At 33.6% G+C, this 16,770-nt stretch overlaps 1 protein-coding gene across 1 annotated transcript in view; it reads right to left on the bottom strand.

Moving 5' to 3' along the window:
* The window catches only part of lcor (ligand dependent nuclear receptor corepressor), a 59,871-nt gene that overhangs the window by 31,436 nt on the left and 11,665 nt on the right, over positions 1-16,770 (bottom strand). Inside the window, exons 2-4 of the mRNA XM_067395791.1 lie at positions 10,688-10,753; positions 2,528-2,607; positions 1,820-1,946 (exon numbers count right to left, since the gene is read on the bottom strand). Coding sequence (XP_067251892.1) covers positions 1,820-1,946; positions 2,528-2,607; positions 10,688-10,753 — 273 coding nt within the window. The remainder of the gene's footprint in view (positions 1-1,819; positions 1,947-2,527; positions 2,608-10,687; positions 10,754-16,770) is intronic.

Below are 16,770 nucleotides of genomic sequence, written 5' to 3'. Positions count from 1 at the left end.
GGAAGACCATTTCCTTTAGAGTATGAAACATGAAACACCTCAAGGAAGGAAAACAACCTGAAAACATTTGAACCCCAAAACACTTATTTTGGACATATATATGAGGATGTTGTTTACTGTAGAATATGTGTGCATATGTGATATAGAGGGGTTGGACAATGAAACGGAAACATATTGTTTTAGACCACAATCATTTATTGGTATAGTGTAGGGCCTCCTCTTATGACCAGTACAACATCAATTTGTCTTGGGAATGACAGATACAAGTCCTTCACAGTGGCCAGAGTAATTTTAAGCAAGATAAGTGGAAAAGGAGAATTTAAATGAATATTCTTTTTTTTTTTTTTATAAATATAGACTCATTTATAACATTTTAGATATTTATAAAAAAGACACATTTATAACATTAAATAGAACATTTTGACATAACCTCAAGTAAATTACATGTCATTTTGTGTTGTTGTCAAATGTTTTGTTTTCAGAATTGTGGAGAAAAGTGATCTCTATTTAAAAAGCATTTCTTTATATTGGAGTCCAAGTTCAAAATAAAACAAACCGCTCCATTTTAAATGTGAGCTGTCTGAACGACTGCCAGCGGGAAATTAAACAGGAAGTGTTTGTCAGATGTCACAACAGGTTTTGCGAGAGAACACAAACACCTTTGCAAGGGAACGCACAAGTTTTGCGAGGGAAGGCAAATAGCTTAGTGAGAGAAAGCAAATTTTTGCGAAGAAAAGCAAATATCTTTGTGAGGGAAATCAAAAGTTTTGCGAGACAATGCAAAAGCTTTAAAAAAAAAAAAAAAGCCCTCCCATCCCACATTTTTTCCACCACTTAAGTCCCTTTAGGGCTAGATTACAAGTGCACTGATTGGAGAGGCTTGTGTTTTTCTTTCAATTTTCTGGATCACTTCTTATTACTTAACTGTTAGATTTTATGAGATGAAGGGGAAAACAAAAAAGAAAAGCGGCCACAACAAATTGGCAACATATATCAGCCATCGACTGCCCCAATTTTCAAATATTGGCATCAGCCGTGCATATATAGGCATGAAACCTCCAACACTATATTGGCCAGTGTTTCAGTTTCATTGTCCAACTCCTGTGTACATGAAAGATCTGCACACTCAGAGACACACAAGACTGCACACTCACTTGCAGAAAGTTTTATTTACCAACGTTTCGGCACAAAGCCGAAGGTATCTTGACAAAGGCTTTGTGCCGAAACGTTGGTGAATAAAACATTCTGCAAAACTTTCTGCCAATGAGTGTGCAGTATCTTTCATATACATTTAGATTTATTGACCTTCACCTTTTTTATATATATATATATATATATATATATATATATATATAGATAGATAGATAGATAGAAGAAAACTCAAGACTACAATCAATGCATTTCAATCAAACTCGAGACTACAACAGAGGCGATTCAGTCCAGAAACTGATACACACTGATATAGAAAATAACTCCCTTTGGAGTGTTTATTGCAGGTGTATTTCATGCTCAAAAAGACAGAAAGTTGATCATGTAGAAAAGCATAATAGGTCTTCTTTCAATTGCGGTGAAGTGTTTTTTAATAATTGTCAATTCTTTCAAAATGGATTTTTGCATGGAATTGGTCTTATTTTTAAATGACATTATTTTAATTCACCACCATAACTGCCTTTGTTTATAACAAATAACTTTAAAAAAAGAAAAAGAAAAACAGACAATTCAACTAAAATGTATCATAGTCAAAACTGGAAAGTGTTTACACATTCTTCAACTAATTTGGTTTCAGTTCTTGTAATGGTCACTATAATGTGTGTCTTACCCTTTCTATAGAAGACAACATTGAGGAAATCCTCTGCTTGCTTCTCAAGTTTGTTAATATTGGACTGCTCTTGCTTGAAGCTGTCCGCTTCTGATAACACTTGGTTGTTCAAACCAACCAAATTTTCCTAGAGAGGAAATAAATTGAGAGAATAAATTAATTAAATTAAAAAAAGTGAATTAAAGACAAAAGCAATCAGTTTTGAAACTTCATTAATAAAATAAGTGCATTCAGAAAAGAATTTACTTGGTCTTTTTTTACCTGAAAAATGGATGTGTAGTCAGTGCTATATGACCATGTTGTACCAATGTACCACTCAGATTGTTAGCTGCTAAAATTGTCAGCAAATTTGTGAATACAAAAACTGTACTGCCATTTACTTTCAAAGAAAGAAAAAGATGATTTATCGTTTGAGTTCCTTTACAGTTCACCTGTCACATCTGAAGAGGTGTTTCAACTAATACCTTAAACACTACAAGAGATAAGATAATAATTACCTGTCATCTGAATGATAAACAATCCTGGAAGTGTTAATGAGTATCTCCTATGTTTTTCTTTTTATTCAAAGCCAGTGATCAATCTACTACAGATTTATTTGTAAGTGCTGCATGGTTGAAAACATTGCATGACTCAAGGTGAAATGTGAAATTGCTAATGCATTGTTTGTGGAAATACATAGATAAAGACAATAAAAGTGAGATTAATTACCTTCACTTTTTCACGCCTTAAGCAGCAAAAGAGACAATTTTCATTAAATGACCAATCTGACACACCCTCTGGCTCACAATCTGTAAGAAAAAACAAACAAACAAACAAAAAAACAAACAAACAGTGAAAATACTGCAACAAATGACAACAAACATTTAAAAAGAATAATATTCTGTGTTTTTCTTGCGCTGACAATTTTTCAGTAGCAACCCAAACAATTTTTGTCCATGTGCTATGTTTCCTATATCAAAGTATTAAAAAAAAGAAGAAAAAAAAAAAGAAAGAAGCTTTCTTTTTGACAAAATCTCAGAAGTTCTGAAATACTTCCACCATTTTTTTCCATGCAACTGACACTAGAGGTATGAGGTCAGAAGTCCGAAGATATTTAGTGTGAAGAGTTAGCATAATTCAATCGGCGCCGATTTATGTTTCTGCCGGTGGGTGCCCAGTGCCCCCCACCCATTACATCTATATTATATTTTAGATAAATCCGTGCTCAATTTTCGTATTTCCTAATGGTCTCGTGGTAGAATTCTTGTCAGTAGAGTCAGAGGTTCAGCCATGCTCTAATTATCAGTGGTTCGAATCTGCCCTCATTTCATTTTTTTCCTCTTTAAGTTAAAAGAAGTTCATTAATGTTTGTATATCAAAATGTTTGTGTGCATTTTGCTAGTGATTTCCCTGGAAAGAAGAGTCAAGCGATGTCTGAAGACTAACTTACACGAGCCATAACATTCCTCGGCATGATTTCAAAAACAACACGTTTCAGCGCCAGTTCGCTTCTTATTTAACTGAAATCAACATAAAGTGGATGTTTTATTTGCATTATATCCATGCAGCAAGGTGACAATTTTGACCCAAAAGCACATTCTTTTCACGAGTGCTGTCGCAAGTCATGCTCTCGCTGATATCTGATGCAAAAAGAGTTTGAGTTTGAGCGCGCGCATGTATCTGATCGAGAGCAGAGCCATTTGTGCTCGCGCATCACTTGGATGCTCTCTCGACGTTTGCCATTAAAATATCGCCGTAGAAACGGCCTTAAATAAACTATAAAACAGGGATAGTGTCTAAAAGATCCAATCTTTTTTTTATATTGGTTAAAATCAGTGGAGAACATCTCATATTTTTCCGTGGGTGCTCGACCATTTCGGGATCGGCGTCTATGCTGCTCTTAATAAAATGTGCAAGACAAATTAACTTTACTTTTCTAATTTCAGTTCAGTGTGCGGAGTTTGTTGATATTTATATTTTTGATATCTTGATATTTTTGTTATACATATTCTCAGTAAATTAACTAAATATTGATGTATTTGCTCTAAAATGGTAAAGTTTTTTTTTTAAAAGAGAAACAATCATTCTGACCCAGCAAAACAATGAAAACTAAATAATAATTGTTATATGAGTAGTACTTAACAACATATATTTTACTAGTACTGTTAATTGATTTAAAAATATTAATTAAATTAAATCCCATTGAAGACTGTGCTGCAAACAATGGCCCATTTATTTCTAAAGGTTCAAAAGAGGGGGTGCAAAGGGGGGGGGGGGGGGGGGGGTTGGGGGGGTTGGGTGCTTAAGTGATAAAACTAGACCCCTTATATGACTCCTTTAAAAAAATTTCTTTGTTATGATCCATGGCAGATTACATTTTCAACGCTTATATCTGATTGTAGCCGCTGGCTAACAATCACATGACAAGGTCATTCTGCTTATTTTTAGGAGTTGCTGTCTCTTGACCGACTGACTGCAAAATAACCCAAGAGGAGACAATCTTTCTATTCAACACTACTCCATGTATGTGACAGGTAAATTAAACAAATGAAGTGTTACAAGTATGTATATTTGATAGTGAAGAAGAACACAGAAATGTCCTTAAAATTATCAAACACAAAATATATTTATCAATGGATATTTATTAATATGAACTGTTCTTGCAAAAATAAGTATTTCTCTTAATAAATAATTGCCAACATAGGTCAAAATGTGGAGAAAATGGTCAAATGTTGCCATACAGAATTCTATTCACTGTGTGAAGTTTTAATTTGCACTTCAAGTGCTGCAAAAAAGAACGGTCACACTTTAGAATAGGGTCCAATTCTCACTATTAACTATGAATTATGACTTTTGCATCAATAACCTCCTAATCACTGCTTATTAATAGTTAGTAAGGTTGTTGTTAAGTTTATATATTGGGTAGGGATAGGGTAGGATTAGGGATGTAGAATATGGTCATGCAGAATAAGGCATTATAATAGCGCTTCACATTGCGCAGCTTGTCGATCGCAGGCTAGGGTACGATATATATATGGTTGCGTGGATATGGAATTACTTCTGATTGGCTGATGTCACGGCGTAGAAAGAACCAATCAGCGCTCGGTTAGAGTTTCATGACTGAACTTTGTATTAATACATTTAGAAACAGACAATTTGAACATTTTCTGGTTTTATGGTTGACCCGGTACTGTGCAATTAGACTAGTGTTTTTTATTTTGTGAATTTACAAAATGACTAAAGGGCTTAAAATAGAACAGAACAAAGAGGAAACTGGGTGTTTTTCAACTAAGCAATTTTGTTTTAGTGGACAAAAAACAAAACAAAAAAAACAACAACTTTAAAACAGTTTCATTCTATAACTAGTTTACATAAAGGTGCAGTACAAAAGATTTGTCCATTGAACAGTGGAGGCATAAAACTACCAAAATGTTCCTTCCTGAGTAATGTGCAATTATGTGAGTTGGGCTTTGGCTTAGCCTTTCAGCGTGAATGAATATGATGGTTTGAGGCCTACTGGTGTATTTGTGGTTACAAGCGCTCCTTTTATCAGAGCGAATGTCACTAATGACGTCAAAACCCCAATAACTTAAGAACTCCTCACATCTCTCTCTCACTGTTACCTGCTACCATCAGGGGTCAGCACAATGTACAGTTGATCATCTGTACATTTATTTGGCAAAATTTTATTCCAGACGCCCTCCATAACTTCACTAAATCTCAGATTATGTATTATGTTTAAAGTGTTTAAGTTTAAAGACTGAAATTACACTTTCATCATTTCTGGAATAAACTGGCTAACTTTTTGTCTTGCTAAGGCTAGCTAGCACTAGGGGTGTTGAAATTAATCATTTCTAAGATGCATTGTGATGAGGACGCGGATGATTCTGCATCGATGCAATAGACCATAATCGATTATAGCCTACTGATGCTTCTCTGATGTCATTCATCGCATACATGCTTCTCATGCTAGCGTAAAATGGCTGAGGAAGACAAAACACAAAAGCGAGTAATAAAAAAAATGCACCCACTATTTTAACATTTACAGTGAGCGCGTGTGAGAGAGAGAGAGAGAGAGAGAGAGAGAGAGAGAGCGTGTACATGCGAGCGTTATTGTAACTATATAAGTATAATTGACAGTTTCATGCACTTTTAGTATTTACTAGGGTTTATTAGTTCTAAATGCTCCTGTCATATGCTGTGTTCAAACTTAAGTTGTGTTTGCTACATACAAGAAGTGTACTTTCTAGGAGCAGATAAAATAAAAATGGAGTTCATATATCTGACTGCTTGTATTCATTGATGATGTGCAGTAAAAATGAAATTGAGGTTGCAACGCATCGTGGAATCGTGGAATAAATCATTGACATGAGAATCATAATTGAATTGAAAAGTGAGACCAGTGACATATATTATATATATATATATATATATATATATATATATATATATATATATATATATATATATATATATATATAAATAATATAATATAATATAATATAATATAATATAATATAATATAATATAATATAATATAATATAATATAATATAATATATATATATATATATATATATATATATATATATATATATATTAGTGCTGGGCAACGATTAAATATTTTAATCGCGATTAATCGCATGATCTTTCTGATTAATCGCGATTAATCGCAGCATGCGCAAAATTCAATAATGAAATCAAAAGTAGTGTATTGCGTAATTTTATTCTTTCAAAGTACTGCTGTATGAACAAAAGTGCAATGGAGAATACGAACCGACGTCACACCTCGTTGACAGACGGACACGAACACACTGTATTTTTATATTTATTTTAACAAATGACAACCACACTAAGCAATTTCCTACCTTTATAAAACCGTTATGAAGAAAATTTATAAAATGCTTACATTTTAAGTGATACTGAAAGTTTATATTTTGGTGTCATCCGTTTTTCTGCATGTGCTTTATTTGTAAATAGAATTTGGTATCTTTAATATCAGTCTAAGTGCATTAAGCGTTTTCTTGAGATGACATGAGAGGAAACCGTTTAAGATATAAACGTGTTGCATTCATATTTTGGGCTCATTTGTGTATCTCCACACAGTATGCTTTAATAAACATGTACAAATTGTTGGTCACATGAACCGTTTGTTAAGCATTTGAATGTCCCCGTCAAGTTCTGCTAATTCACGAGCGCAGTGAGAGTCAGACTCGCAAAGGTAATGTTAATTATTAAACCAAACGAAATCAAAACGTTCAAAAACACTTAGCAATGTGATTCTTTTATTGAGTGATAAGCAGTGGGTACCTTTTTCCATTTTTCTGTCCGCACCAGATATTTTCTTTTTCGCGCTGTAGCTCTCTTAGGCACACAACAAAATGCTTTCATTGGTTGAGACGCGTGATGACGCTCATCCCAAGCAGCCAGTAGCCTACTGATAAACATCCCACCCCTCCTGTGACCCATGGTTTGTGTTGTATTCGGTTGTAGTCTATCTATGTGTATTCAAACGCAGTGAGCAAAGGACTTTCAAAATAAAAAGTACGTTAACGCGCGATAAACTAATTGTCGGCGTTAATTAATTAATGCGTTAACGCGATAAAAACGCGTTAACTTGCCCAGCCCTAATATATATATAATATATATAATATAATATATATAATATATAAAATATAAAATATATAATATATAATATATACATACATACATACACACACGGGAGACATTTGACTCTCGAGGTAGGGGGAGCAAGAATTTTTTTTTTTGCAGGTATAAAACTTTTTTTTGTACCTGCATCAGCAAATTATTTGCAGAAATTTTAAGCAAGTTTAAGTTTGCTTGTTGTTTATTTACTCATTTATTTAATAATTCAATTAACTTTATTATCACGGGAAATGACGTGGATGATATGTGAATCAGTGTCCATCATTTTGCGAGCAACTGGTGATAAAGAAAAATGCCACATCGAAAAATGGAAATATTGAAAATATTTCCATTTTAAACCATGAAGGTGAGCCAGTTGATATCACACAAACAATGTGCAAACTTTGCGTGAGAGTTATGCGGGTGAAGAAGTCTCAAACTCCAGTCAGTTAGGCCTATTCACTACAGAAACTGAAAGTAAAAACTGACTGAGCTTTTGGCATCTGACGCTGCAATAACGATGCCAGAGGTGGGTAGTGTGTCCAACAACTGTACTCAAGTAAAAGTACAAGTACTTGTAGAAATATTTACTCAAAGTAAAAGTTAAAGTAATAATCTTAATAGTTACTTGAGTAAGAGTAAAAAAGTATCCAATGAAAAACTACTCAAGTATCTAGTTACTAGTTACTTTGTATGTAGGCCTACATATATATACTACCGCTCAAAAGTTTGGGATGGGTAAGATTTTTAATGTATTTAAAAGAAGTTTTGTCTGCTCACCAAGGCGGTATTTAATGCAGAGTACAGTAAAAAGTAAAAACAGCACAGTAAAAACAGTAATATTGTTTAATATAACAATTTAAAATAACTGTTTTCTATTGTAAAATATTTTAAAATGTTTTTTCTGAATTTTCAGCAGCATTACTCCAGTCTTCAGTGTCACATGATCCTTCAAAAAACATTCTAATATGATGATTTGCTGCTCAAGAAACATTTGTGTACAATTGTACAAAATATTTGTGTACAATATGTTTTTCAGGATTCTTTGATGAATAGAAAGTCCAAAAGAACAGCGTTTATTTGAAATATCTTTTGTAACATTATAAATGTCTTTACTGTCACTTTTGATTGATTTAATTCATCCTTGCTGAATGAAAGTATTAATTTCTTTAAAAAAAAATTAACATAAAAATTCTTACTGACCCCAAACTTCTGAACTGTAGTGTATGTTATAAAAGCTTTGTATTTGAGATAAATGCTGTTCTTTTGATCTTTCTATTCATCAAAGAATCCTTAAACTGTTTTCAACATTGATAATAACCATAAATGTTTCTTGAGCAGCAAAATCATATTAGAATGATTTCTTAAGGATTATGTGACACTGAAGACTGGAGTAATGATGGTGAAAATTCAGTTTTGCTATCACAGGAATAAATTACTTTGTAAAATATATTCAAATAGAAAATGGTTATTTTAAATTGTAATAATATTTCACAATATTACTGTTTTTACTGTATTTTTAATTAAATAAATGTAGCCTTGGTGAGCAGAAGAAATTCTTTTAAAAACATTAAAAATCTTACCCATCCCAAACTTATGAGCAGTTCATGTAGGCTATGTAGACTATACAACAATACAATAGCATGTTATAAAGATAGATATTTAAATTATTATTATTATTAACATAATTAGATATCTTTGCAACAAACACAGAAGAGAATAGCATTATTTCTGGTATCTGTAGCCCAAATATCATTCTTTTTCTTTGTATAATAATAACACATACAGCTACATTTGAAAGAAGAGAGAAAACTCTTTACATGTGCTCGCGCTCATAACCGCTGAACATCTGGAGGTTGGTCCAATAATTTGGAGAGGTTAAGGCCCGGGTATACTTCATTTCCTATGTTCCCTTCCGTCTCGCGTACAGTTGAGCATGCAAAGTCTTTCTGAGATAGTCCTTTGCCCCTGACTGCGTGAGCAATTCAAAAATATCCTACTCCTCTGAGCATAGGGGCCTTTGTAATAATAATAATTATAGTAATTCCTTAGATTCCTTAGCTTTTCTGGACGCTCAAAGCGCTATACATATTGAAGGGGGAATCTCCTCAACCACCACCAATGTGCAGCATCCACCTGGCTGATGCGACGGCAGCTATATTGCGCCCCCAAATTTTGCATATGCCAGCCCATGTTCAAGCCACTATTAACATCTGGAGCAGCACAGCCGAATCAACAGACTTTATGCAGGTAAACAAGCAAGGACAATAGAGAAAAATGGCAGATGGAGCAATAATAACTGACATGATCCATGATATCATGATATTTTTAGTGATATTTGTAAATTGTCTTTCTAAATGTTTCGTTAGCATGTTGCTAATGTACTGTTAAATGTGGTTAAAGTTACCACTGTTTCTTACTGTATTCACGGAGACCAGAGCCATGTCGTTATTTACATTATTAAATACTTGCAGTCTAATTCATAAACACAACTTCATTCTTTATAAATCACTCCAACAGTGTGTAATGTTAGCTTTAGCCCCGTTAGCCGCAGCATATGCTATCAAACTCATTCAGAATCAAATGTAAACATCCAAATAAATACTATACTTTCATGGTCTGATATGCTGCATGACGAACACTTTGTAAAGATCCATTTTGAGGGTTATATTAGCTGTGTGAACTTTGTTTATGTATTATGTATGTTTATGTATTATAGAGTTGCGAACTTGGGGGCGGGGAGCGCGAGGGGACACACAGAATCTGCGTATTTTTAATTATGCCCCAAAATAGGCAGATAAAAAAATTAAATAATCAAAGATCTATGGGGTATTTTGAGCTGAAACTTCACAGACACATTCAGGGGAACCTTAGACTTATATTACATCTTGTGAAAAAGGGTTCTAGGGCACCTTTAACGTTAGTAGTAGATATAGTAGAACAGCCAATAATTGCTGAAAAAACTTTAGAGGCAAAATTATTTGCTGTGGCCAAATGTTTTTTTAAATATACTTTGAAATATGTAATAATTCATATATTTTAATGGATTTTCATAATTTATGATATAAGGTCAGGGACATGGCTAAAATAATAAAATCTGAACAAGACAGATTAAAAATATATAGATATATATATATATATCTATAAATATATATATATATATATATATATATATATATATATATATATATATATATATATATATATATATATATGATCTTCTTTATTTAGATGTAACACTGACCTTGAAAGAGGGTAAGATCTTTTACGAGTCCTGGTCCAAACAGCCCCTCCAAAATGCTTTCAAACCCTGTGAAGACAAAGGTACATTCTTATTAGCTATATATGTAAGGTCTACAAGTACAAATCACATGTCCACCCACGTCCACCCCCACACATGCACAAACTGCTTTCAAGTTTATGAACTAAATCAATGCTTTGCCAATTTAATACTGCCACTCAATTTAATTAACTGCAAATTCTGGATCAACGGCACAGTCGCTTGACTATGCCCTGATGAATCCGCTAAAATAGGAAACAAAAGAGTATATTATTCTGTGTAAATGTTTTACAATAGTGATTTTGTACAAGCCCTGGAAATCTTAGAAAGGAACCAGATGTGATGCAGACATCTGAATGTCTGCACGTGTATGGCTGTAGTTTTGCTCTGCTACCAGCTAACGCACAACACACTGTCAAATCCTAATTAAAGAACTGCCACCAAAAATATCAAAACTAAAAAAAAGACAAAACAAACAAATTTAAAGTTTTACAATAGCAGCCATCATATTAAAAATAACATTAGCAAAATAACATTTCTGTGCATTCTCTAGTTTAAACCAAACCATACACTTAAACATGAAAGTATCTTAGTGGTATTTTCTTGAGATAAGGCAAATCCATTCAGTTTGTTCAATGACATCCTTAGCTATGCAGTCACAATAATTAAGCAGAACATGATCACAAGTTTTTGTCCTTCAGGAGACTGCTGTCTTTCTGACAGAAACAGCAACAGCCATGCTTACTTAGTGTGATTCACTATTCATCAGCTGTTCCTACTGCAGTTTGCTTAGAAAGCATGCATTCCAAATTGTTGCTGGCTACAAAGGAGGCTTTGAAAACAAAAATGAGCACTTCAAAGACTTCTAACATTCTAGTCCATTAAATGCACCACGTTAATGCTAAAACTGCAGCGGTTTTTGAGCTTTAGTGGATAATTGCATTGGTACACAATGATCAAGCACTGTATATAGAATGCAAAGATATTTGTGATAAAGTTCATTTTATTAGATTTGTTTTGTAATTACATTTCACAAACATTTCCACATTTTTACCATACTCTTCCCAAAATCAATTAAAAACTCTTGACTTTAATTTATAACTGATACTGAGTTGTATTGTATTAAATGCTTGTGAAAGTCAGTGTAATTGATGTGTACACATGATGTGTAGTTAAAGATAAACATTATATTGTAATCAAGAGAATTTTATAAAAATTAATGAATTAAATGTGTTGTGAAATAATGAGCAATGCAAGATGGGCCAATTTCCTGGAAGGAACACAACTAAGTGGGGGTATTAAGTATTTTGTTTTATCATAAGTCTTGGTATAATACTTCATACAAAAAGGACTAATGCAAAAAGGCCTGTTGGAGGACAACTGTGTGGGATATCGACACAGAGCGACTCATTCAACCCAACAAAACTAACATTCATTCACTTCACGGCCCTAAATCGCCAAGAACAAATAAAGAATGCATTCCACACATACATACACAAAGTTGAACAACAGTAAAACCAGGGTGGGGAAATGTCCCATGGAGGGGTGCGTGAACGTACAGAAACAAACCAATCAATCTGACACCAGGGAGGGTCACGTCAGCAGCTTTTTGTTTGAACTTCCTGGTGACCATTAATAGTCTATATATAGTGTAGTGGAAGTATGAATAATTTACTTTCACTGGGCAACAAGCACCCATGTATCTAACCAGTAGATAAGATCGATATATCGTATAGAGTCTGAGTACTGCAGATGCTTGAAGGACACTATTTCCAAGATGTACATCTTATGCAAGCATCCCACACAAGCAAACTGTTCAATATTAAATTTAATTAAATCTAACATAACAAACTGCATATTTTAATCTATATTAAGGACAGATTCTATAGAGGGCTTAGTTACTGTAAAAACATAATCATGCTTTTACCTATAATGCTGAAATTGGTATAAACACAATTAGCATGGGGCGCTTTGATTATGTTTCTAAACCCATTAACTACGTTAGTTTTTTTTTTTTTTTTATTCTCTTTTTTTTTTTTTTTCTTTATTGTCTGTTCAGATTTCCTAAACATAAATTCATCTTTGACACTGGCATAGAAAAAAAAAAAATCTTAACAGACAATACTATACATCCACATATTACATAAAACATGGAACACACACACACACAAAAAAAACAACATAAAAAACAAATGAATACAATATGCATACACACACCTACATAAAAAAACATAATACCTACATAATAAGAATTTGGTTTAAAACAGTCACCGCCAATAGAACAAATTATCTTTTATATAGGTTCTTTTTAGCTTGAGCCCCGAAGAGATGGTCTCAAAGCAGGAATGGCGTGGATGAGTTCGGGCTGAGTATACTGCGATCATCTTTTTTTCCATAAAGTGTAAAAACAGCTCTTGCATTGAACTCTGTTTCTGGCTGGTGATCATATTTGCTTCATTAATTACTCATGTTAATTTATTTTTCTGTCTCATTGTTAAATTACCATACCACGATACAATGTTATATGTTAAAATACTTTCAATCATCTATAAACAATGATTAGGACTCTCCTTCTGTTGTATATGGTCCACATTTTCCTGGAATGAGAGTTTATCATCAATGATTGTACATAAATATTTAAAATTTGAAACTTGCTTGACCTTTACACCTTTTATAGTAATTTGCTCATATGAAATACCAGCTGTACCTTTCCTATTTTGGTTTCCACAACATAGTTCCTTTGTCTTCTCAATGTTCAATTGCAGATGACTGTTATCAAACCACTGTACACAACTTTCAATATACGCAAAATAGGTTAAACCATTCGAGTCCATTTGGCAAGAACAAAGTCATCAGCGTATTTGATCAGGATGAGATCATCCCTGTTACATTGAAGTTCATTAATGTAGACAAAGAAAATCAGAGGTGATAATACACATCCCTGTGGTAACCCTGAATTCAAGACTATACAATCAGATGAGATTCCATTAACACAAATTCATTGCCTATTCTCAATCGATAAAATCAACCAACTTCTTACACCTAAATTTTGCAAACTTTCTTTTAAAATGTGCAGTTGTACAGTATTAAAGGCTGATGTAAAATCCATGAAAAGAATTCTGATATGAGCATTTGTTTCATCTAGGTGGTGCTGGGCCTTATGTAATAAGGTCAGAGAGGCATCCACCATGCTCCGATTGGGCATATAAGCAAATTGTAATGGATCTACAAAGCCTTTAATTTGTGCTATCAGTTTTTTTACATAACATATGCACCACACACTTGCACAGAATAGATGTTAGTGCAACTGGGCAATCTAATTAAAATTCATATAAAATTGTCCCCTTAAAAAAAGTTTAGGGGATTGAGAAATGCCACAAAGCAGATGTGACAATGTCTCTGAGCAAAGTTTGAGATTTAGCATTAGCATGTCAATTTGGAGTTTTTCACACATTAAACCGAGTACTGAACCCTGAGTTACACCACTTGACATTTGGCCCCTCTGAAACAAACTTGTATATTAACCGCTTCTGAATGAATATTGCAATAATTTGTTAATATTTTGACTTAATAGATTTTAGTAGGCCATAAGAGAATTTACTATACAGTGTTTTTTTTGGGGTTTTTTTACATTTTTTGTTTGATTTTATATAATCAAATTGATCGCTAATTTAGGCTTAAAATATAGACTTTCCTAAAGGCTTGAGCTGTTGTCAATATTTTCCGGACTTCTTCTGTAACATTTTAAGGAACTAAGCACCACCCAAGAGATCAATATCATCTTACATTAAGACTGGGGGAAAAAAAAAAGATCTTTCTCTCCGGGGAGGACAATGCCTTCATTAAATCATTAAAATCAGCATATTGGAGACGGTGCACACTTGCCTCCCCGTGGTTTATCTTAACCCTAAATTAAGCCAACTCCCTACCCCCAATCCTTAACATCCTTCATACACAGAAGGTAGAAAGGGGGTTGGGGTTGTTCTTTCAGGGGAAATCTGTGTCAACTACAACCATCTCTATCTGGTAGAGCCATTCCCGGACGGTTCACAAAAAAGTCAGCATGACAGCCAGGCCAAAACCAAACAAATCAAATCACTGTGTAGAACCTAAATTAATTTTCAAGAATAAACTGACAAATTGACAATTGACAAATTGACTAACACACACCTACATAAAGACACACATTAATCTTGGTTCAATCTTATGGATAGTAACTGCAGAAACATCTCTGATGGTAAGAGTAGATTCCGACATTTGGAAGAGGATGTCGCCCTTTATCCGGCCCCAAGCAGTTCCAAAGACACACACAAAGAACAACAATCCAAAATATGATCCTAACCCTACCCCACCCCCATTCTTCAGTCCACTGTTGTGTTTAAAGAGTAGTTTCTCCACATTTCAACTGCATTTATCCAATTTCACTCCAAGCATATTCAAATTGGGGAGGGGCGGAGGAAAATGGGTCATTTCTCTTTGTTTGGTTAAGGAGTTAACCCACAAAAAAGCCGCAGTGTTTGAGAAAGCAATCCCAAACTGTGAAGAACCTGCCATTGTGACCCTGACGGCTATTCTATAAATTTAGAAGAAAAAAAAAAAGCAGCAACATTTTCCTGATAATTGTCTGACAGGAAGCTGTCGGCTGAAATTCAATGTGGCGGCATGCAGGAGTCATGCTGCGCAGTTCAACGATCCTGTTGGGGCCAATGATTTATTCAGTGCGCCATGTGCCAAAAGCAGAACGTCTAATTAATTATCCAATTATTTAATTATCCAACTCAAAGCCACTGAAATGATTAGGAATTCAATTGTAAAACTCAGGCTTGACATATTTTATTATTCCTTTGACATAAAAATATATATATATTTTTTTTATGTGCTCCAGTATTCACACACCAAGAAATGTAGCTAAAATACTATAGAGCTAATCTAAACTAATTTTGATAGGTCTCACTATCTTTAATATAGCTTTTCAATACATTATACAAAACGCATATCTAAATAGTGTGAGATTCAAAGCACGCTGGGAACACGAACAATTAGAAATATGAAAAGATGTATCAAGGTATGATAACATCCACTCCAATCTGTCCCAGAAAATATAAAAGTTGAAAAATATAAAAATATATAATAAAATACAAGCCTGAGACATCAATACAAGTACTACACAAGTTTCATCAGTTCAACAAAGCTCAAAGAACTTTGAGGCACTATTAATGCCTATAAAACAAATACACTACAATGTGTATGTAATGGTGGTTGGTTCAAACAAGCCCAAGAAAATGTAGGTAGGCAAACTCTGAGCAGAGAATAAATTCAGTAAATTAGTATATATCCATGATGTGAATATAATGAAAATTAGGGCTAGGTAAAAAATATAATTTTCACCATTTTAAATCGATACAAAACCAAAGTCTCAGACTTCAAATTATGTCCATTTATTATGAAATAAAAAAAAAAAAAATGTTTTGGCGCCGTTTAATGTGGCGTGACAGATTGCTGTGTCGCCTCAGTTCAAGAGAAGCGGCAGCCAAGTTACACGTGAACTGATCATCTCCTCCATTTTAATACCAGTTTTAATAGTTACAGTGTGAAACAAACATAAATTAACATCTGAAGGTATGTTAAAAGATACAGTACAACTTAACGAAATCCGTATCCTGTCTCGTGTAATCGCTAAATCGGTGTTTCAACTGCAGAAAGACACAATAGATATGCCACGTAACGTTACATTTACTTCTGAAAAACCATATTCAGTGACCATAAACTCGTTAGTCATCTAGAAAAATTAACTTTGGAGTACCATTTTGTGTACCATATTTATTATAAGTTTTAATGTTCTTCAATACTTAATGCTTGTTTGAATATATGACAGCCAGCAATTAAATGTTTACATTTCAATAAACGAATTAGAGTAAAAATATAATTATGTAATTGTAAAGTTGGTATTATAACTTTATTATTATAAAAAACTTCATTGAGTGTAATTTAAGTGTTTGTAGCTTTCACAAATCAGTTCATTTTAAGCTTCAATATTAAAATATAGT

Source organism: Chanodichthys erythropterus, chromosome 10, assembly GCF_024489055.1.
Source record: "Chanodichthys erythropterus isolate Z2021 chromosome 10, ASM2448905v1, whole genome shotgun sequence".
Classification (NCBI taxonomy): domain Eukaryota; kingdom Metazoa; phylum Chordata; class Actinopteri; order Cypriniformes; family Xenocyprididae; genus Chanodichthys; species Chanodichthys erythropterus.
This window is presented reverse-complemented; position numbering and strand designations above follow the sequence as displayed.